This window comes from Nansenia antarctica (genome assembly GCF_963989245.1).
Source record: "Nansenia antarctica genome assembly, chromosome: 15".
NCBI lineage: Eukaryota > Metazoa > Chordata > Actinopteri > Argentiniformes > Microstomatidae > Nansenia > Nansenia antarctica.
This window is the reverse complement of record NC_137685.1, coordinates 3646572-3668139: the sequence shown is the minus strand read 5'-3', so window position 1 is coordinate 3668139 and position 21568 is coordinate 3646572. Positions and strand designations below refer to the sequence as shown.

The following is a 21568-nucleotide window of genomic DNA, read 5'->3' as shown; positions in this document are numbered from 1 at the left end:
CTTTACACACACACACACACACACACACACATACACACACTTGCTAGCGCAGAGCGAGACAGAGGCTAGATCTGATGGTTTGTTTGCAAAGAATCTGCTCCTCGCCTTCTCTTTTGTGTGCTTCAGCCTCTATGAATGAAAAAAAAGCCTGGGAAAAAAACTTGTACACATGTATTATTGCAAAGATGTAGCCGGATGCTACTGTGCTAGCAGAGAGACAAGAGGAAAGGCAGCACGTGACCAGATTGGTTTTTAAGAGACATTATATGTATGTGTATATGTGGTTGTCCAGTGATATGCTCGCGCACTGATAGCTTGGGGGACGAAAGAGTGAATGAAGAATTGTGTACAAGAAGAGCAGATGCATAGCATCGTTGAGTGATACTAATGCGTTTACTGTATCATTGAGTCAACGTTTACTCTTGTGTGTTATGCTGTCTGCAGTTAATCGATTAGTTAATGTCCAGAGAGTGCTGCTTAGGTGATGTAGGAAATGGCATTCACCTGATTTGTTGTTTGGTTGTTACCTGTTCTGGTTATCTCAGCGGCATTCTAGGTTCTATCTCCGTTTAGGGCAGTTCAGAGATATTGAGCGTCAAAGTTTTTACATTCCATTATGTTTTGTGAGATGGAACCTTTGTATTTTATTAATCACTAACTCAAAAATGTCAACATTTTAAAAAATAACACCACACAGGCATTAATAAACACCTAATGGATCAGATTATGTAAAAAAAACTCAATTAGGACAAACATGGAGATAGAACCTTATAATTCTAACGTCACGAGCTGCGTCCAGCTAGCTGAGAGAGCATTCTGGTGAAAGCTGAACGTTCGTTGGACACTCCTCCCCGGAAGAGATTTAGTGTGCACGGCACATAAGACACAGTCTCTCACCCCTCACTAGCCTCTCATGCGAGACGTGCACAGACTATGATGTGCTGATAACAGGTTAACACACACACACACACACACACACACACACACACACATGCTGAGCACATCTGTTCACATCATTCAGAGTAACCAGCCAATGACCCAAACATACCAGGCAAGAAACGAGCAGCAGTCGAATGAAGAACAGTTCTGCAATCTGTCCACATTTGGTGAAGGGAAACTGAATCCAAAATACGGAATACTAATTAAAGGGTAGGTCTGATTGGAAGGCGATGTTATGTTTTGGTTTTAAATGTTCCTTGCGTCCATGCTACGAGACGTCGGCTCTTCAGAGGGGCTCTTTAGGGCAGCGACATCAGAGTGGAGGAATTGGTTTGGGTTTTGGGGTTTCATGGTTGGGGGGAGGAAATCACATTCATTGAACAAATGAATCAAAACCAACAACACTCTGCCTCTCTCTGGGCGGCAGTATAGCCAGCTGCCCTCTCTGACCACATTAGCATAACGACTGGGAAAGGAGAATGGACACTAGTCCATTCTAGCTAGCTGCTCTCTAATCCCCTAATGTCCACTAGGAAAGGAGGAAAGGGAAGGAGGGAAGGGAGAGGAATAAAAGGTAATAAAAAAGGACAGATAGAAATAAAGATTAATAGGGTGTGGAGGGGGGAAAGGGAAGAGGTGGAGAGAGAGGGATGAGAGAGAGAGGGATGAGAGACAGAGCGAGAGAGCGAGAGAACCACAGGCCTCCAGTGTTATCTACTGGATCATGCTCATGAGAAATGGAAGAATCAGTCTTTGCAGATAACAGCTTACTCTCCAACCTAGGCGAATGAATGAATGAATGAATGAATGGTCTTTATTGTCATTGCTACAGTACAGGTACCAAACAACGAAATTTGGGAGGGGGGGGGCTCCCCTGGTGCTAGGAAAAAAACCTAAAAAACAAGAAGGGAAAGGAGCTGGTTTACATAAATAAAGGCTATGTACACTATCCACTATACTATACTATACAAATAAAACACTGTGCTGTACTCTATGCTATGCTATACCTATTCTAACATTTCCTATTCTCTGAACCTTATGTACCCGAGGGTTGTCATATTGCACATAGTGTTATTGCACATTGATTTAAACATCTACTGTGCAGTGAAAGAAAGGTATGTGAATCCCTACATAGGTCACATTTTGTTTGCATATGTATATGCATTTAATTAGGAGTGGGCTATAAATGGGTCATTTTTGGTTTTGCTTAGGTCTTAGTTTTTTTTGTATTCCATTTGCCCCATCTCGACATGACATGACAGCATTTTAGGTCTTTTTACTTGGTTGTGTTTTGGGGGTTACGCAATCTAGAAATAGTCACAAACCGTCATATGTTGAGTTAAGACATATATTTGACCAAATGTACCCTTTTTTACCTCAATTTTGAACCATGCCCGTAGACCTAATATGTATTGGTAAATTATAGAAAGAACTGCTAGACAACAGGTTAAATTTGGCTAATTAAGGTGACAAAAGAGGTACATTTGGTTAAAAAAGGTATTAACTCAGAACAACTGAATGTGATTTTTCAGGGAAACTGCAGTCATGGATTTGTGCCATGCACACTTTTTGCACATGAAAAATGTCATGTTGAGAGGTCAAATGGAATACAAAAAAAAACGAACAAAAATAACAAAAAAGTGTCTTTGTCCTCTGTGTCGCCCACTCCTAATTTAATTAGGATTTGGAGAGATCTTCCCCCGAACAACCTTTCCCCAGCGCTGTATATTTTCACTGGTGAGCTTTCTCCAATGCTCCATCTGTCTATGGTTTCTATATTTTGACACACACACACAAAATGTGGGAGCTACGTAATTAAACACTGATTTCAAGCATTCGTGACGTTATAGAATTATAAGGTTCTATCGAAATTGAAAAATGAAAATTGTCGAAATTGAGTTTGTTACATAATCTGATCCATTATCCATCCATGCCTGTGTGGTGTTATTTTTTTTAAATGTTGACATTTTTTAGTTAGTAATTAATAAAAATACAAAGGTTCCATCTCACAAAACATAACGGAATGTAAAAACTTTGACGCTCAATATCTCTGAACTGCCCTAAACGGAGATAGAACCTTATCATTCTAAACGGAGATAGAACCTTATCATTCTAAACGGAGATAGAACCTTATCATTCTAAACGGAGATAGAACCTTCTCATTCTAAACGGAGATAGAACCTTCTCATTCTAAACGGAGATAGAACCTTATCATTCTAAACGGAGATAGAACCTTCTCATTCTAAACGGAGATAGAACCTTATCATTCTAAACGGAGATAGAACCTTATCATTCTAAACGGAGATAGAACCTTATCATTCTAAACGGAGATAGAACCTTATCATTCTAAGCGGAGATAGAACCTTATCATTCTAAACGGAGATAGAACCTTATCATTCTAAACGGAGATAGAACCTTATCATTCTAAACAGAGATAGAACCGTATCATTCTAAACGGAGATAGAACCTTATCATTCTAAACGGAGATAGAACCTTATCATTCTAAACGGAGATAGAACCTTATCATTCTAAACGGAGATAGAACCTTAGCATTCTAAACGGAGATAGAACCTTATCATTCTAAACGGAGATAGAACCTTATCATTCTGAGCTCACGGTTTGTTATTACTCTTTGCTTCCATTTCAGCCAACACACCGGTTCAATACGCTCTCTTACAAACAACGTCTGTCCTGAAAGAGCCCAATGCCAGCACACACACACAACCAGAATAGCTATGGCTATTAATAGAACAATTATGATAATGAATCCTTGGCAAACACATTTACCATGGCCTAGTTTCACCCGTGGCACCGGCGCGCGGATCACCACCATGGATATGCTGAAACAAGAGGGTCTTTTTTAGTCAGTGTCTAATTTCCGAGAAGTCTTACTTATTCTATTTTCAGAGCTTATGGACCATCTACAATGTTTCCCATTGGTGCTTAAACCTCCTCAAATATTGGTATTTCTTCTCTCTGGTACTGGATATCAGTCTGAAAACATTATTTTTGGGTGATACATTTTTTATTATTATTTCTTCAGGGAATGGTACAAGGGAGCGGTAACATATATATGAACAAAAGAGAAATGATTCAAGATTCAAGAATGCTTTATTGTCTGTCACAGAGTGACAGAAATTCTCCTTCGACAGGCAGAAGTGCAGCTCAAGAATACAGTTTCCACATTAAAACACACATAGGTCACATACATTAATACATACAATAAAACAGACAGATATAACAATAATACAACAAATAGAATAACAAAAATCCAGTAAAAATACAAAATTCCCATAAACCATCCACCCCCCCCCCCTTCCCCTTCCCAATCTCTCTTTACCCCAACAGTCCCCCCACCTCCCCCTCCTCCCACAAATGTCCCTCCCGCCAAATACCTCCACCCCCCCCCCCCCCCCCCCCAATTACAACGACCTATCGCTATAGAGATGCCTCCAGATGGCCAGACCGTGTGGAATCAAACACACCCCATAATATTTCATTCCATATGTTTTTCAACGACCTTGAAGTTGTTCTGTATAGAAGCGTGTCGCCGCCTAGTGATCGCAAGGTTGGCAGATCGGCGGTTCGAGCCCCGGCTTCGAGCCACATGTCGAAGTGTCCTTGGGCAAGACACTGAACCCCAAAATTGCTCCCAGTGAGCGGGCCGGCCGGCGCCTTGCATGGCAGCTTGGCCGCCATTGGTGTGTGAATGTGTGTGTGAATGGGTGAATGAGAGGCCTTTGTAAAGCGCTTTGGAGCAGCAAAAAAAAAAGCGCTATATAAGTGCAGTCCATTTACCATTTACCATGGCTCATCTGAGAGTGTCTTGGTAGACCAGTCAGGTGGGGATGATATTCAATTCAAACAGGCTGACGGTGACTACCGCTGACAGTGACGCATCGCTCTGCTGTTGCTTTTGTTTATCGCCCTCTTTCAGACGCTGGAGGGTCGATTTGGTCTTGCAAATGAGGAGAGGCCGTTCCCCCGTTATCTTGTCAAACCTGATCATGCCGTTACTACTGTAGCTGGTGTGAGGGTTAGACCTGTAGGCCCAGTTTGTGACGTTAGAATTATAAGGTTCTATCTCCATTTTTGGTGAGAATTTAGTTTTTTACATAATCTGATCCATTAGGTGTTTATTAATGCCTGTGTGGTGTTATTTTTAAAATGTTGAAATCTTTGAGTTAGTAATTCATAAAATACAAAGGTTCCATCTCACAAAACATAATGGGATGTAAAAACGTTGACGCTCAATATCTCTGAACTGCCCTAAACGGAGATAGAACCTTATCATTCCAATTCCTGGACACAGGACAATTTAGTCCAGGACTAGGCATAATACATCAATGGAGAATCTCATGTGGTTTTATCTAGCAGCGAGTGACTAACGGGTTGAAAGGTATTCATTCACCTGGAACTAAGACATCTCTTTAGCTGTCTCAACATAACAACAGGCTCTGTCTTGAGCGAGCTGAACGAGACGACAACAACAAAACCCTCCATACATTCATGAAGTAGAGAGAAACAACAATTAGAAGGCATTTGACCGTAGAAGGAAACACAGACACGGTATGTCAACGGTGAGAATTGGACGGATAACCTTTTCAATTGTCCTGCCACATATGACAGGGTTCTGGAAGATTCTGTGTGAGCTGTCTGTGGGAAGGACAGAGGGAGGGGTTGCAGCAGTAGAAGGATATTGATTTTACCGTCTGAGAGGGTGACAGGTGAGTGTAGGGTACCAACCAAACAGGACATGGAACTGGATAATAGGCTATTGGGGCGCTGTATAGATAGATAGATAGATAGATAGACTTTATTTGTCATTGCTACAGTACAGGTACCAAACAACGAAATTTAGGAGGGGAGGCTCCCCTGGTGTTTAGGAAAGGAAAAAGAAACACATTTTAGAAAAAGCATAGATGCATAAAATCACAAGAAGGTAAGGAGCTGGTTTACATCAATAGAGGCTATGTACACAATCCACTGTACTATACTGCACAGATAGTCAACTAGGGTTGTCATATTTCACAAGAAAGTATTTTTTCACATTATTTTAAAGTGTCACAGTTTGCAGGCTTGAAAATGTACATGTTTGTGCCTCAGCACTAGCTGCCATACAATCCGTCCGGACTGTCCTGGGCCCAGAACTTAGGCCTTTTCTGTGTTCAGGGCCTTGACGGCCCTGTGGTAGAAGCTGCCCTTCAGTCTGTTTGTCTTAGCGGCCGGGGTCCTGTACCTCCTGTTCGAGGGCAGCTTGACAAAGTGTTCGTGCCCAGGGTGGGTCGGGTCCTTGGAGATCTTGGAGGCCCTCCTGAGACAGCGTGTTTTGTACAGCTCCTCCAGAGAGGGGAGGGGGGCGCCGGTGATCTTCTGTGCTGTTCTCACGACTCTCTGTAGCTCGCTTCTCTCCGCTGCCGTGCAGCTGTGGAACCAGTTGGAGATGCCGAAGGTGAGGATGCTCTCCACTGCGCCGTGGTAGAAGGCTCAAGCACACACACGCACATAGGTCTGCTGTAAACACTAGGTGGGACAACGGTTCTCAACGGTTTCATATCGAACCGTACGGTTCACCATCCACGGTTATAAGCGCACTAGTGAGTTGTGGCATTTTCGGTTTATGCTGCGTTCCAAAGTCGGAGGGCTCCGCTTAGTAATATGCTTAAATTCAGAGGGTTGTCTCGTCTGAACTGAGGTCGTAGCCAAAGAGATTGGAACATCGTGACGTTAGAATTATACGGTTCTATCTCTGTTTTTGTCAAAATTTAGTTTTTTACATAATCTGATCCATTAGGTGTTTATTAATGCCTGTGTGGTGTTATTTTTAAAATGTTGACCTTTTTGAGTTAGTAATTAATAAAATACAAAGGTTCCATCTCACAAAACATAATGGAATGTAAAAACGTTGACGCTCAATATCTCTGAACTGCCCTAAACACAGATCCTAGAACCTTATCATTCTAAGATCACGACATGGCCCACCCCGGAAGGTGGGGCTCACGCGTGGGGGAGTCTCGCCTGGTCAGGTGTCCGAATTCAGGTATGAATTCAGCGCAGCCTCAGCCCAGAGAAGTCGCTCGTGACACGGGCAGCGTGGAGAGACCGATGTCCCCCGGCAGCCACACCCGAACATGCAGGAACGTGGTGTCGCTTCCTGGCCGAGGAGGCCGTGAAGGGAGGTGGGGAGAACAAAGGAAGCGTGGTGAGCACGGCTGTATGAGCACGGCCCCCTACCAAAGACGTCCTGGTCTGCTTTTATGGGGACAAAGGCAGCAGGAGTAAGGATATGTTTATTTAAAACAGGCTAAGTGCTACTTTTGAATTTGTTTTCCCTCGTTCCCCCACATTGTATACGGGCTACCAGCTGTCAAGGCTAAAGTGCACTTTTGCTTTTATTTCTTCCTCTCACTTCCTCTCAAGGCACTTTTACATTTGAAAGTGTTCATTTAATTGTTTAAAGTAACAGTTTGTATATAAATAGTAGAATTTTTTTTTCTCCTTATGCACAAAACCGAAACCCAAAAACCGAGGTTCATACCGAACCGTGGGCCAACTGAACCGTTGCACCCCTAGTAAACACACACACACACACTTTTTACTCATACTCCAGAGTTCTCCCTCACTCTGTTTAATTACAGCTAGCCTGGTGCCCAAGTACATGGCCACCACACTGTCTTATGTTAGCCATACATCTTAATGTGGATCACCTCTCAGGGTTCGACATTAACGCCGTTTTACTTGCCCGGAGCAAGTAAAACATTCGCTGGGTTTGTTTGCGCGAGCCCGACGACGCTGCTAGATCCTGGATATGTTAACCTGTGTGCAGGAAGAACAACAGACGGCGCAGGCGCCAGACCAGACTAGATGATCGTGAGTGAAGATATTATCAGAATCTAGCAGCGTCGTCGGGCTCACGCAAACAAACCCGGTGATTTGTTCACTTGCTCCGGGCAAGTAAAAAAAGCGTTACTGTCGAACCCTGCCTCTCCTCCTAACACTCCCCCTCTGGGCCTTGACAACACTGTACCCTCACATAGCCACGTCAGTCTGTCTGTCATTCTCGCCTTCCCACGGATACAGACAGACAGACGGGAGATCTGAGCGGGTGGCGCGAGGGAGGGAGATCCAAAAGCAATTTCCCTCCCGAGCCCTTGGGTCAACAAGAGGTCATCCTCCTAGTTTGTCCAGTAAACAATGGAAGTCAGCACATCTCCCGTGACCTCGTCTGTCAGAGCACAGCGCAGCTCTGTCATGTGACCTCGCCAGGCTACAGTACAGGACGCCATAGTGAGGTCTGCTGAGGGGTTCTGTTCAGAAGCACAGGACTCGTCTAGGAAAACTAAACACGTTTGGGCTCTGTGTATCTGTGTACGGCACATGTGGTGATGGTTATGTTACATTCTGAACGGTACAAGCCTGTCCAATGACCCTGTTGGAGGACGGACAATATATGTCTGTACTAGTTGATATTGCATTTTGTTGAATTCTAGCTAATATGCTAGGCAGTGGCGGACTCAGACTGTTTGAAGGGCAGGGGGGGGCGAAAAGAAAAAAAGGGCACCTACTGCACAACATGGGACCCCATCAGTGCACATGGTCAAGTTTAGACCATTGGAAGGGCAGCCAATAGGACACATCCTCTAATTTTGCCACTCAAAAGGGCACTTAAGAGAGACATTTTTTCAACCGTGGGGGCACCAGGAGGGGAGGTCGCCCCCCCTGCCCCCCCCCCCCCCTGAGTCCGCCAGTGATGCTAGGTCTTGCTGGGGGAATGGGTTTTCCCTAGCGCTTGTCAAGCGCTTTTAGTTCACCGAACATTTAAGGACGTGTTCAGTCTGCCACTGGGCTGTCTTTAGCGATAAACGAAAGCCATGCCCACCCTTTTCCACTTTGAAGATTTCTGTATGTTGTTTTGGGGAAAGGAGGGGCTAAGATAAACCAGTCAATAATCTGATGGCAGTGGTGTGTGTGGCTCGCTTCATCCGTCTCGGCAAAGTCAGCCAAGAAGTCGAACTCTCCGCCGCCCTTGTAGGGTGGGCTGAATGTAGGTCACAGCTGAAATCCAAGCCCAGGCTCCGGGGACTCGTAGGCCATGGGTGCTCCTCCGTCGCTCGGGGGAACGAAACGAACGCAGGAAATAAACCGATTTTTCACACATGGCTATTTATAGAGACTGGGATGTGAGCGTGCCTGAAACAGCCTCCTTTTTGCCTTTCTGATGTATTTTGGAACCACACATTTTCAGAAATATGTTTTGATTTTAAGATTTCAGAGTGGTGTGTCGGGCTGGGTTCAAAACAATCGATTTCCCGATTCTGAATCGATCTAATGAGCGATTATCGATTCATAAATCCCGAGATCGATCTTTCACTTTTTTTTTTTTTTTTTTTTTTGCTTGCAGCTTCAACCCGCAACAAGATCTCGTGGCCAGATCTCGCGCTACAAGAATCTATCATAATATCTCACGCAACGACCAGGCTTAAAAGGCAGATGTCTGGGTGCATTTTGGATGTAAATATTATGACGATAGAGATGAGCAGGACAAAACGAGATCTCGTTGCGGGTTGAAGCTGCAAGCAGAAGAAAAAAAAAACATGAAAGATCGATCTCGGGATTTATGAATCGATAATCGCTCATTAGATCGATTCGGCGACTCGCCAGCCAATGAGGGGGCTCTTCATGAGTGCTTCGCCAACCAATCAGGTAGCGGTATTGCCCTACCTTCCCCTACCATCCTAGGTTCCGCAAATTCGCGTCCTGGCCTCCTCTCTGCTCTGAAACACTGAGGGGATGGTCGTAATGTCATCTTCCTCTCATCAGCGTTTCATCTTTCAAAGGAAGACGCATCAGTAACTGAGTGAAATCGTCATTTCTTTCGTCTTTTTTATTATATGACTTTGAACTCAAAATGAAATCTTACTGTCAACTGTCTGCTGGCCCCCACAAATCGTGAGTTTAGAATGATAAGGTTCTATCTCCGTTTAGAATGATAAGGTTCTATCTCCGTTTAGAATGATAAGGTTCTATCTCCGTTTAGAATGAGAAGGTTCTATCTCCGTTTAGAATGAGAAGGTTCTATCTCCGTTTAGAATGAGAAGGTTCTATCTCCGTTTAGGGTAGTTCAGAGATATTGAGCGTCAAAGGTTTTTACATTCCATTATGTTTTGTGAGATGGAACCTTTGTATTTTATGAATTACTAACTCAAAAATGTCAACATTTTAAAAATAACACCACACAGGCATTTATAAACACCTAAAGGATCAGATTATGTGTTAAAAATTGAGATAGAACCTTATAATTCTAACGTCACGAAATGCCAGCATTCAGTCTGAATCAATTGCACCACTAGACGGGCCAGCAGCTCCCAGAAATAGTCTGCCACCCATTAAATATACATGACGCCCCCCTCGCGTCGGTCTGCCAGGGCAGTGCTTTAGTGACTTCCAAAAGTAGAGGTGAGTCTCCTCATCTTACAGTAAAACCTATTACAGGGGGATATCGAAGGCGATCCGTTTCATTTGACACAATTCAAAACAATAAACTGTTTATATGACGTATACGCTACTGTTCTTGAGAAGGTAGTTCCAAGCTGCACGCACACGCACACTTACACAAACATTCCACCCTTTGATGTTTGATGTATTCCCACAGAGGTTGGGATGATAAGCCTTCTATTGTTTAGATGTAGAGTGCTGGGTGTAGGAGAGTGGTGTGTGATGAGGAGAATGGTGTTTACAGGAGTTGTACACACACTCGAACACTGCTGCTTCCTGCTGCAGTGAAGCACAGACGGACGGACGGACAGACAGACAGACAGACAGATAGACAGACACACCCATCCACATTACACTCACCTAGACCTAGGTGCATCAGTGTAAGTGTAAGTGCAAGTAGGGGAGGGGAGGTACGAATGTCATCACCAGTGTCTAAATCTAGCAATAACCCCACCAAATGTCTAAAGAGCATGAACGGTAAACGGACTGCACTTATATAGCGCCTTTATCCAAAGCGCTTTACAACGGCCTCTCATTCACCCGTTCACACACACATTCACACACCAATGGCGGCCAAGCTGCCATGCAAGGCACCGGCCGGCCCGCTCACTGGGAGCAATTTGGGGTTCAGTGTCTTGCCCAAGGACACTTAGACATGTGGCCAGCCGGGGCTCGAACGGCCGATCTGCCAACCTTAATCATCATGACCCTGTCAGCGCCAGAGAGTTGGGTCTGGTGAGAGTTGATGGGATGTGATGCTGGAGAGATACGCTGTAGATACAATGTTATTGATACCCTCAGAGGTACCTGACAGTGTGACATCAGGCAAGCAGGGAGGCTGAAGGTCGTTGTGAGGCTTGTGATTGGTTGGTTGTTGTCCAGTATCGATTGTGATTCAGGTGACATGGTGATGTAACTGAACGCTACGAAGGAGACAAGGATCACTGTAACCAGGCTGGGGTGTAGATGGGTAGATTGACGTATCTGTTGTTTGGACGGTAACATGGCCACTGTTTTGTGGATGACAGTTAGGTTATGGACGATTACTCCTTACTTGTTTCAACGTTAACAAATTACTTTACCTATTACGTTGTTTGGAAGAGGAATTTGTTACACTACTTGTTATATTACTTTAAGGTTCCACTACAACGTGTTGCACGTCCTCACTCAATATTTTGTGACGTTAGAATTATAAGGTTCTATCTCCATTTTTGGTCAAAATTGAGTTTTTTACATAATCTGATCCATTAAGTGCTTATTAATGCCACATATGTGTGGTGTTAATAATGAAAAAACGTTGACGCTCAATATCTCTGAACTGCCCTAAACAGAGATAGAACCTTATCATTCTAAGCTCACAATATCCTAAACACCAACACAAGTATAGTAGCCTAATAATGACGGACACAAACATGTCATCAATCTTGTCATTTTGTCCTACCAAATCAAAGTAATGGGTTAGGGTTAGGTACTTCCACACTGAGACAGTCAATGTTTTAGATGCCATTTTTCATCTCCCTCACTACAGCAGTAGTCCAGTGCAGCCTAGCGTGTGTGTGTGTGTGTGTGTGTGTGTGTGTGTGTGTGTGTGTGTGTGTGTGTGTGTGTGTGTGTGTGTGTGTGTACGTGCGGGAGAGCCTCGACAGGAACTAGGTGAGAGGATGAAAGCAATTATAATCTGGGACAGAGGGATTGTTTAAATATTGCGCCAACAGAGAGAGAGAATAATAATCACACATGTTTATTTTGATCCATAACTACTCTGTTATAGGACGGGAATGAAAACAAAAGTAACTACACATTTATTTGATCAGTAACTGTAATATTATTACTCCATTTGGAACAGTAACTCTGTTATATTACTTGTTAGCACAAGTAATTGCGCTTTGAGTTGCATTTATGTACGAAAGGCGCTATATAAATAAAGCTTTACTTACTTACTTACCGCAAAAAAAAATATTGTTACCCCCAACACTGGTCATCATCAACTGTAGTGAGAGAGATATGAGGAATAGAGAGAGAGATGAGTGAGTGAGAGAGAGAGAGAGAGAGAGATGAGTGAGAGAAAGAGAGAGAGAGAGAGAGAGAGAGAGAGAGAGAGAGAGAGAGAGAGAGAGAGAGAGAGAGAGAGAGAGAGAGAGAGAGAGAGAGAGAGAGAGAGAGAGAGAGAGAGAGAGAGAGAGAGAGAGAGAGAGAGAGAGAGAGAGAGAGAGATGTCAATCCTGGTCAATCTGTTTAATCAGCTTTGGCGCCATGCAGCTTGTCTTTTCTGCTGCATTAACATTTGATTTACAGTTAAAAACACGTTACAAGGCTGCAGTGATAATAGGTTTAGGTGTGTGTGTACGTGTGTGTGTGTGTGTGTGTGTACGTGTGCGTCTGTGTGTGCGTGTTACAGGGCGAGGGGGGTTTATAAAGCCCCATTAGGTGATTGGTTTTCCCTGTTTGGCATTGGTCCACTGGTCCATGCCATTTGGCCATCGCCATGCCCCCCTCCTCCATTAGAAGTGGGGGAGCTCTAACCTTGTGTGTGTGTGTGTGTGTGTGTGTGTGTGTGTGTGTGTGTGTGTGTGTGTGTGTGTGTGTGTGTGCCGATAAGTGTGTGTGTGTGTGTGTGTGTGTGTGTGTCTGATTGTGACAATAAGTGTTTCCTCCCTTAACCTTTGGAGCATTGTGTGTGTGTGTGTGTCTGTATCTATGTGTGTGTGTGTGTGTGTGTGTTCATATGTGTGTGTGTGTGCATGCGCATGCGCCATGCTCCTGTGTCGATCATTGCCCCAGTCACCCCGGAGTGGGATCGCCTGAGGAAAAACGTGGCTCAGCGTTCTTCTCTCCCTCTCTTCCATAGAAATGGAGGAGGAGGTATGGCGAGAGTGAGGAGGGTTCACATGGGGTCATAGAGTCCACACACTCTCAAACATAACATAGAACGTCTCCCTAGGCTGAATTCAAACACGCTTTATTTCTATGACTGTTCCACAACCATGTCACCAAAGCTGTTAACAACAGTAAGACGTTTTTTTTTTTATTCATCATTTACTGTATGGTTTCCTTGCTTTAGTGTGGAGTTGGACGTTGGCGTGAACATTTTATAAACAAAGCTTTCCTTGTCAGAGGAGAGGCTAGGTTCTGACTGAGTCTATCCTTCCAGGGTTGTCCCTAGCAACAGAACAGAGTGTCCCACTCCATACCGAAGCTACTCTATTTGTACGGATCTATAGACCTACAACATTTCCTGTGCTACTACTCAATGGATGCATCATTTTGTGTGTGTGTGTGTGTGTCTGGGTCTGTGTCTGTCTGTGTCTCTGTGTGTGTGTGTGTGTGTCTGTCTGTGTCTGTGTCTCTGTGTGTGTGTGTGTCTGTCTGTGTCTGTGTCTGTGTTTGTGCGTGTGTGTTCATGCATTTGTGTGTGTGCATGTGTGGAAATGTATGTCACTGTTACTGTATGGTTAGTGCTGATGAGGAGAAAACGAGGACACTGCAACGTAGCTTACAGGTTTTCAGTTTGAAAAACAGATTTTTTTTCCCGCTGAATATCTTAATATGCCACCTTCCCAATTTATCTGAAACGTAGCTGAACCCCTTTAGCATTAGCACCATGCTCGCACCCGATCTCAAAGGCCTTATTGTGTGTTGATGGCACAGGGTTAAGCTAACTCTACAACGGTTAGCTCTGGAGGTTTTTGTTTTGTTTTCCCTCTCGTTTGGTGAGGACAGGCCGCCGGAAAGAGGGCCGTGGTGTCGTTCCACTCGTTAAATCGAACTCTGAGGAGCTTTGAGAAGGACTCTCTCTCACCCCACAAGTAGACATCAATGGAGCTTTTTGTGTGGGGCTACTGAATGAAATCCTCTGATAGGAACGACAGTGTCTTAGTCTGGGGCTCAAGGCTCAAGAGAGCTTGTTATTGTGTCCTGGCAATACTGGTGACAACCCGCACTTCCTGTTTTGCCTCTGAAGGACAACAGTGTTGTCGGTGAGATGAGTCGACGATAGCCAATAGGAGGAGAGCACAGGTTAGCGTTGTCATAACACTCAGGCTTGGCTATGTCAATCGTGCCATACTGTTTTGAATGGTAAATGGTAAATGGACTGCACTTACATAGCGCCTTTTTTGCTGCTCCAAAGCGCTTTACAACGGCCTCTCATTCACCCAATCACACACACATTCACACACCAATGGCGGCCAAGCTACCATGCAAGGCGCCGGCCCGCTCACTGGGAGCAATTTGGGGTTCAGTGTCTTGCCCAAGGACACTTCGACATGTGGCCAGCCGGGGCTCGAACCGCCGATCTGCCAACCTTGCGATCGTTAGACGGCGGCTCTACTTCCTGCGCCACAGCCGCCTATGAATGAATGCATATGAATGCATAGCCAATGCGTTGTTTCATTCTGTTAGTGGTAAGGCAGGGTAGTGTGGGTGTTGGAACCCCTGAGACGAGGCTGTACCCCAAGATCAACAGTCTAAATGTTCACTGTCTGGAGTACGAGATGAGTCACTGACTCTGTTGGATAGAGTTCAGGGTTTGTGCTTGACGTTGATGTCCCTTTCACTGGAAGAAAGGAAAGGAAGTTATGTCTTTCTGAATAATAGTTGTGGTGGTTTTGATTACTAGGGAAACAGCCAAGTCTATCGTCCGACGATCCTATCTTTTTCTTTCTTTTCAACATCTATGAAAAATCGATGAAAACATTGTGGTCAGGGCGTAGTAGACGGTTACTCAAGTCTAGAAAGATATCTGTGTCAATAAAACACCAAGACGACGGCATTCAATTTCAAACAAAAGAAACGAGTGGAGCTTGGCAAGGAAAAATAAATAAATTATATTTTCACCTGGGCCCTTTGTGACCGGCTTACGCCGCTGACACAATCTAAGAGGAATTCCATTAAGTCAACCACTCCCGTGCAGCCAGCGGCAGATACAGGGAAGATTACATTGAAAAAGTGATTGGGAATATGACAGCAGTGTGATTGAGAATATGGCTGTGTGCGTGTGCGTGTGTGCGTGTGTGTGTGTGCGTGTGTGTGTGTGTGTGTGTCTCTCTCTCTGTGTCTGTGTCTGTGTCTGTGTCTGTGTCTGTGTGTCTGTGTGTGTGTGTGTGTGTGTGTGTGTGTGTGTGTGTGTGTCTCTCTGTGTCTCTGTTTGTGTGTGTGTGTGTGTGTGTGTGTGCGATAAAGCGTTACCATCACATCTCTGATTTATCACTACTGTCATTGAAGATGGCTGTCGTCGTGGAGCGTCTCCCTAACCCACAGTATCTATTTTTACCAGCCATCTCTCCCCAGTACGGTGGAGCGATGGGGAGATTGAGGAGGCAGGGCACATACTGAGGAGACGGAGAAGAAAGGAACACACTGGGGAGAGAAGTGGGTCTCTCGCCTTGTGGGAAGCCATTTTTGCTTGTAGGAAAAACAACAGGCAGACAAGTGTGTGATACTCTGTATTTGACACTGAAATTCATGACAAAGCATCACCTGACTCTTTAGCACGACATCAAATGGAAGCAGCTTATCATATTTGCTATACGTGTTGTTTAGAAACTGGATAGTAACAGCGAATCCTATGACGCTGCTATTTCTTGTTAGCGTTCAGTTTACAGTGTGTTACTGTGTGAATGTTCTGTTTGGGGGCGGCTGTGGCGCAGGAGGTAGAGCCGCCGTCTAACGATCGCAAGGTTGGCAGATCGGCGGTTCGAGCCCCGGCTGGCCACATGTCGAAGTGTCCTTGGGCAAGACACTGAACCCCAAATTGCTCCCAGTGAGCGGGGCCGGCCGGCGCCTTGCATGGCAGCTTGGCCGCCATTGGTGTGTGAATGTGTGTGTGAATGGGTGAATGAGAGGCTGTTGTAAAGCGCTTTGGATAAAGGCACTATATAAGTTACTGTTCTCTGTCCTGTGCAGTGAAATGGAGAGCGCTGGACTGATTGAGAGAAATTGAGACAGAAAGAATAAAAAAAAAACAGAGACAGAATGAGAGGTAGAGAGAGACACAGGGACAGACAGTGAGAGTGAGGAGGAGAGAGAGAGAGATAAAGAAAGACTGAGATCATTTTTGACTGGCTCTGTCCTCCTGTCGTCAATTAAAGCGGTAGTGTTAAACTAACGCTCTTCTCCGCCGAGCCGTAAAGCCGTTTATTTTAGAGCTTACGCCGATTGGCCCACTGTCAGGAACCATTTACACGTGGCACGTGTGAGACAGTCACAGCACAGCTTGCCAATGGTCCCCTCTACACACACTCACACCTCCACGCATGCCAGTTTCCCACCTAGGTGTTACTACAGTTACTCCATAACAATAACCAAAGACAGACCAGCTGTCGGTTGTTTTTCTTGCTTTTGGAAAGGTTCCTTGGTCATCACACTTTTCACCTTTCGCCTCGAAGTGCAGATTGTCTCGAGTGATGACGTAAAGCCAACATGTTTTTGGCGACGATCATCACAACACTGTGGCGTGATTGTGGTTGGTCTTCAGGTTACACCTTAACTGCTCCTCCTGAGACATCTACTGCCCCTCAGCACTGCGTCTCCTGAAGACACCTGCTTTTCCCCTCTACTGTGTCCCTAAAAACTTATATTGCCCCCCTTGTACTGTTTCTCTGTTTCTCCAGTGTCAAAAAAACAACAACAACAACCTAGGTTTAGAAGAAGGTGATAGAAGGTTTTTCCTTCTATCAATGGCCCCGGGCCTGAGCTGGATTACTCTTCCTGCTACGACTGGTGGATTGATGATTCACTTGTTTACTTATTCAAATGTATTGATTGTAAGTCGCTTTGGAATAAGGCGTCTGCTAAATGCCAAACATGTAAATGTAAAATGGTCGACTGACTCTTCCCTTCCCTCTGATTGGCTCCTCAGGTACGACCCGCCCCACGCGTGACGGAGAGGTGCCCGGAGTAGATTACAACTTCCTGTCGGTAGAGGATTTCCTGGAGCTGGAGCAGAGCGGAACCCTTCTGGAAATAGGAACATATGAAGGTAACCGTAGTAACACTCCAGAGTGTACTCCCAGTAGGGGCCCTTCTGAAGACAGACAGAGTCCGCTGTTTTCCCAACTACTACTCGTGAGTTTAGAATGATAAGGTTCTATCTCCGTTTAGAATGATAAGGTTCTATCTCCGTTTAGGGCAGTTCAGAGATATTGAGCGTCAACGTTTTTACATTCCATTATGTTTTGTGGGATGGAACCTTTGTATTTTATGAATTACTAACTCAAAAATGTCAACATTTAAAAAAATAACACCACACAGGCATTAATAAACACCTAATGGATCAGATTATGTAAAAAAAACTCAATTTTGACCAAAAATGGAGATAGAACCTTATAATTCTAATGTCACGTACTACTACAACTAGCTACTATTCTTGGGGTTGCAATCTCTACGGCACCATAACGTTCAATAGAAACTGTAAAAGGTCAATAGTTTGCGGGCAGGAGGAGGTAACAGAAATAAGCGGTTGGTCGGTGCTGCGTAATCAACGGCGGGGGGGAAACATTGCCGCCGTGTGGAGAACCAGCCAGGTTGTCGTTGTAATCCACACACACGCCACCTCTCTCTGTGATGTCCCTGTGTCTTGTTCTGTGTGAAATGTACAACGTATGAGTAGGAGGTTTCTTAGGTTTTAGTCGTTTACAGTTCACCCACAACTTCCACTGTATATTTGTTCACGGGCAGACGTTTTAACATGTTGTGAGTTTAGAATGAGAAGGTTCTATCTCCGTTTAGAATGATAAGGTTCTATCTCCGTTTAGGGCAGTTCAGAGATATTGAGCGTCAATGTTTTTTACATTCCATTATGTTCTGTGAGATGGAACCTTTGTATTTTATTAATTACTAACTCAAAAAATGTCAACATTTAAAAAAATAACACCACACAGGCATTAATAAACACCTAATGGATCAGATTCTGTAAAAAAAACCTCCATTTTGACCAAAAATGGAGATAGAACCTTATAATTCTAACGTCACGAGTTCACCCACAACCTCCACTGTATATTTGTTCACGGGCAGACGTTTTAACATGTCCTGCATAAATACCATTCATACAAATGTACATTTCAGTGCCTGCCCCCCCCCAGTCAGTGCTCAGCTCAGTGCTAAACAATGTGCCTGCGCTTCAGTTGTCAGCTTTTCCCATGGAACACAAACAGCAACCCCCCCATCCTCTCAAATAAACTGTGTGGTCATGCTTTCTTACAACCCCCCCCCCCACCCCCTTCCTTCATCTGCATACAAAGACATTGTCATTATAAACCCCCTCCTCCCCTTTTCCCCTCCTCCTCTAAAACATGCTAATATCCCCCCTGTTGCCTAGGTAACTATTATGGAACACCCAAGCCACCGAGCCAGCCCCCTAGCGGGAAAGTGATCACCAGTGATGCTCTGCAAGGCAGCCTGCCAGGCTCCCAGCACTCCACGCCGCGACGCACCAAGTCCTACAATGAGATGCAAAATGCTGGAATAGTGCCTGTAGACCTGGAGGAGGACGAGGAAGTCCCGGAGATGAACAGTAGCTTTACAGGTAAGAGAGAGAGAGAGGGGGGAGGGGGGTGGCAGAGAGAGAGAGAGGGGGAGAGTGAATGAGAAAGAGTGGGAAGGAAGAGGGAGAGAGTGGGGAACTCACTGTGAGGAAGGGGATGCAGGATACAAGTGTTCCTTTGTGTGTGTGTGTGTGTGTGTGTGTGTGTGTGTGTGTGTGTGTGTGTGTGTGTGTGTGTGTGTCTGTCTGTGTGTGTGTGTGTGTGTGTGTGTGTGTGTGTGTCTGTGTGTTGGTGTGTTTATTCAGTCCACATCCGCCTCTGGTCTGTCTGAGAATATAAAAAATAGTGCCATCTGGCTGCAAGAGGAGGCGTCCGTGTTTGAAACGGTTCTCTCTCTCTCTATCTGAAGTTAGTCACAGTTAACTGTGTTATGAATCGATGCTGTTTGAGAGAGCAGAGCGTCTAGTTTGGGAAAGCAGAGCGTCTCTTTGCTTGATTTATTTACTCCTTCAACATGAGTTTACATCATATTTCTTTAATAAAAAATAGATGTTGTTGATATCTGTGTTCGGCTACCGTTTGTTTTTAAGGATTGGTGGTAATGTCCATTTATGTTTAAGATCAGCTGATATGGGTCTTCTGCACCAAGGATTGGTTTGCATCCGCAGGCTGTGATGATGATTGTGTTGGTGTTCTGAATGCTGTACTAGTGTACACGTTCAGTACCTACTGACCCAGATATCTCACCAGGGTTCACCGCGCTGGTCTTAAAAAGCCTTAAAGTCTAAAATTCAGCAATCCAATTTATAAGGCCTAAAAAGGTCTCAAATCTCGGTCATATTCGGTCTAAAAATGAGGTGCTAGGTCTTTAAAATGAGATCCTGCAAGGAAATCAGTCCGACCACATCTATGTACATGGAAATTAATCAAGCTGGAACAAAAAAAATGCCAATTCCCTTCCTTTGTTGTCTGTATGGCAGTGAAATCCCTAATTTCATCACCTCGAGGATGACAAAAAGCTATCATATGGTGTCGCGATAGGTCTAAAATTCCGTTCGAAGAGGTCTAAAAAAGGCTTAAATTTGACTTGTTGAAACTTGTAGGAACCCTGTCTCTCACTGGAGACAACCCAGGGATCTGAAACTATGTCTGTGGTGTTTGAGATGCTGTTAGAAAACAGAAGGGACCAAAAGTTGTTTGTGTGTTCCTTCCTGGGTATTATGTGTTGGTGTGTGAGTCAACCGGGTGTCAATGAATGTGTGTGAATGTGTGAACTGTGAACAAGGCCTCATGGCCACTCAGGAGAGACAGGACGGGGCACCTTGGAAACGTGTTTCTATGTGTGAATCACCCTCACCGCTACTCAAATTCATTACCAGATTGTTAAGCATGAATACAGATAACTTTGCCCTGCTGTAGCAGTTTATCATTTGAATGGTCAAGGCTGAATGTGAACTGTTAAATGTTAAATAGCTAGGCACCTCGCTAGGCTTGTAGAGCCGTTGAGCCTTGACAACTCGCCTGGTTTGAGACCATCAGACTCTAGTAAAGTCGTGAGCTTAGAATGATAAGGTTCTATCTCCGCTTAGAATGATACGGTTCTATCTCCGTTTAGAATGATACGGTTCTATCTCCGTTTAGAATGATACGGTTCTATCTGCGTTTAGAATGATAAGGTTCTATCTCCGTTTAGAATGATAAGGTTCTATCTCCGTTTAGAATGATAAGGTTCTATCTCCGTTTAGAATGATAAGGTTCTATCTCCGTTTAGAATGATAAGGTTCTATCTCCGTTTAGAATGATAAGGTTCTATCTCCGTTTAGGGCAGTTTAGAGATATTGAGCGTCAAAGTTTTTACATTCCATTATGTTTTATCAGATGGAACCTTTGTATTTTATTAATAACTAACTAAAACATTTCAACATTTGTAAAAATAACACCACACAGGCATTAATAAACACCTAATGGATCAGATTATGTAAAAAAACCTCAATTTTGACCAAAAATGGAGATAGAACCTTATAATTCTAACGTCACGCAATGCTGCTGGACAACTGTATTTGGAAAACCTAGTTGTCTGACATGATTTTCCAATGCTGTTGATACTCTGTACATGTCAACAGCACAGTCCGAAAAATGTGTGTGTATTTCTTCTCCATGTGTGTTTGTCTTATGCAAATGTATCACCGTACCCGGCTGTGTGGCGCAGGAGGTAGAGTCGCCGTCTAATGATCACAAGGTTGGCAGATCGGCGGTTCGAGCCCTGGCTGGCCACATGTCGAAGTGTCCTTGGGCTAAACACTGAACCCCAAAATTGCTCCCAGTGAGCGGGCCGGCCGGCGCCTTGCATGGTAGCTTGGCCGCCATTGGTGTGTGAATGTGTGTGTGAATGGGTGAATGAGAGGCCGTTGTAAAGCACTTTGGAGCAGCAAAAAAGGCGCTACAGTAAGTGCAGTCCATTTACCATTTACCATCCTTCCCCAGGAGACTCTAGTGAACCTGACGAGCACCCCTCAGTGCGCCCCTACGCCCCCCGCCAGAACGCCCCGTCCTACGGAGTGAACAACGCCTCGTCGTCCACCACGGACAGCTCTCAGCAGACACACACACACCTCAGCCATCCTCCCACAGAGCAGGACCCCCTGGGAACT

General features: G+C 44.6%; 1 protein-coding gene across 1 annotated transcript in view; it reads left to right on the top strand.

The window, feature by feature from the left end:
- The window catches only part of magi1b (membrane associated guanylate kinase, WW and PDZ domain containing 1b), a gene marked incomplete at both ends in the record, with an annotated part of 154426 nt that overhangs the window by 84810 nt on the left and 48048 nt on the right, over positions 1-21568 (top strand). Inside the window, 3 exon segments of the mRNA XM_080545948.1 lie at positions 17294-17413; positions 18752-18958; positions 21402-21568. The exon segment at positions 21402-21568 is cut by the window's right edge and continues 56 nt beyond it. Coding sequence (XP_080402074.1) covers positions 17294-17413; positions 18752-18958; positions 21402-21568 — 494 coding nt within the window.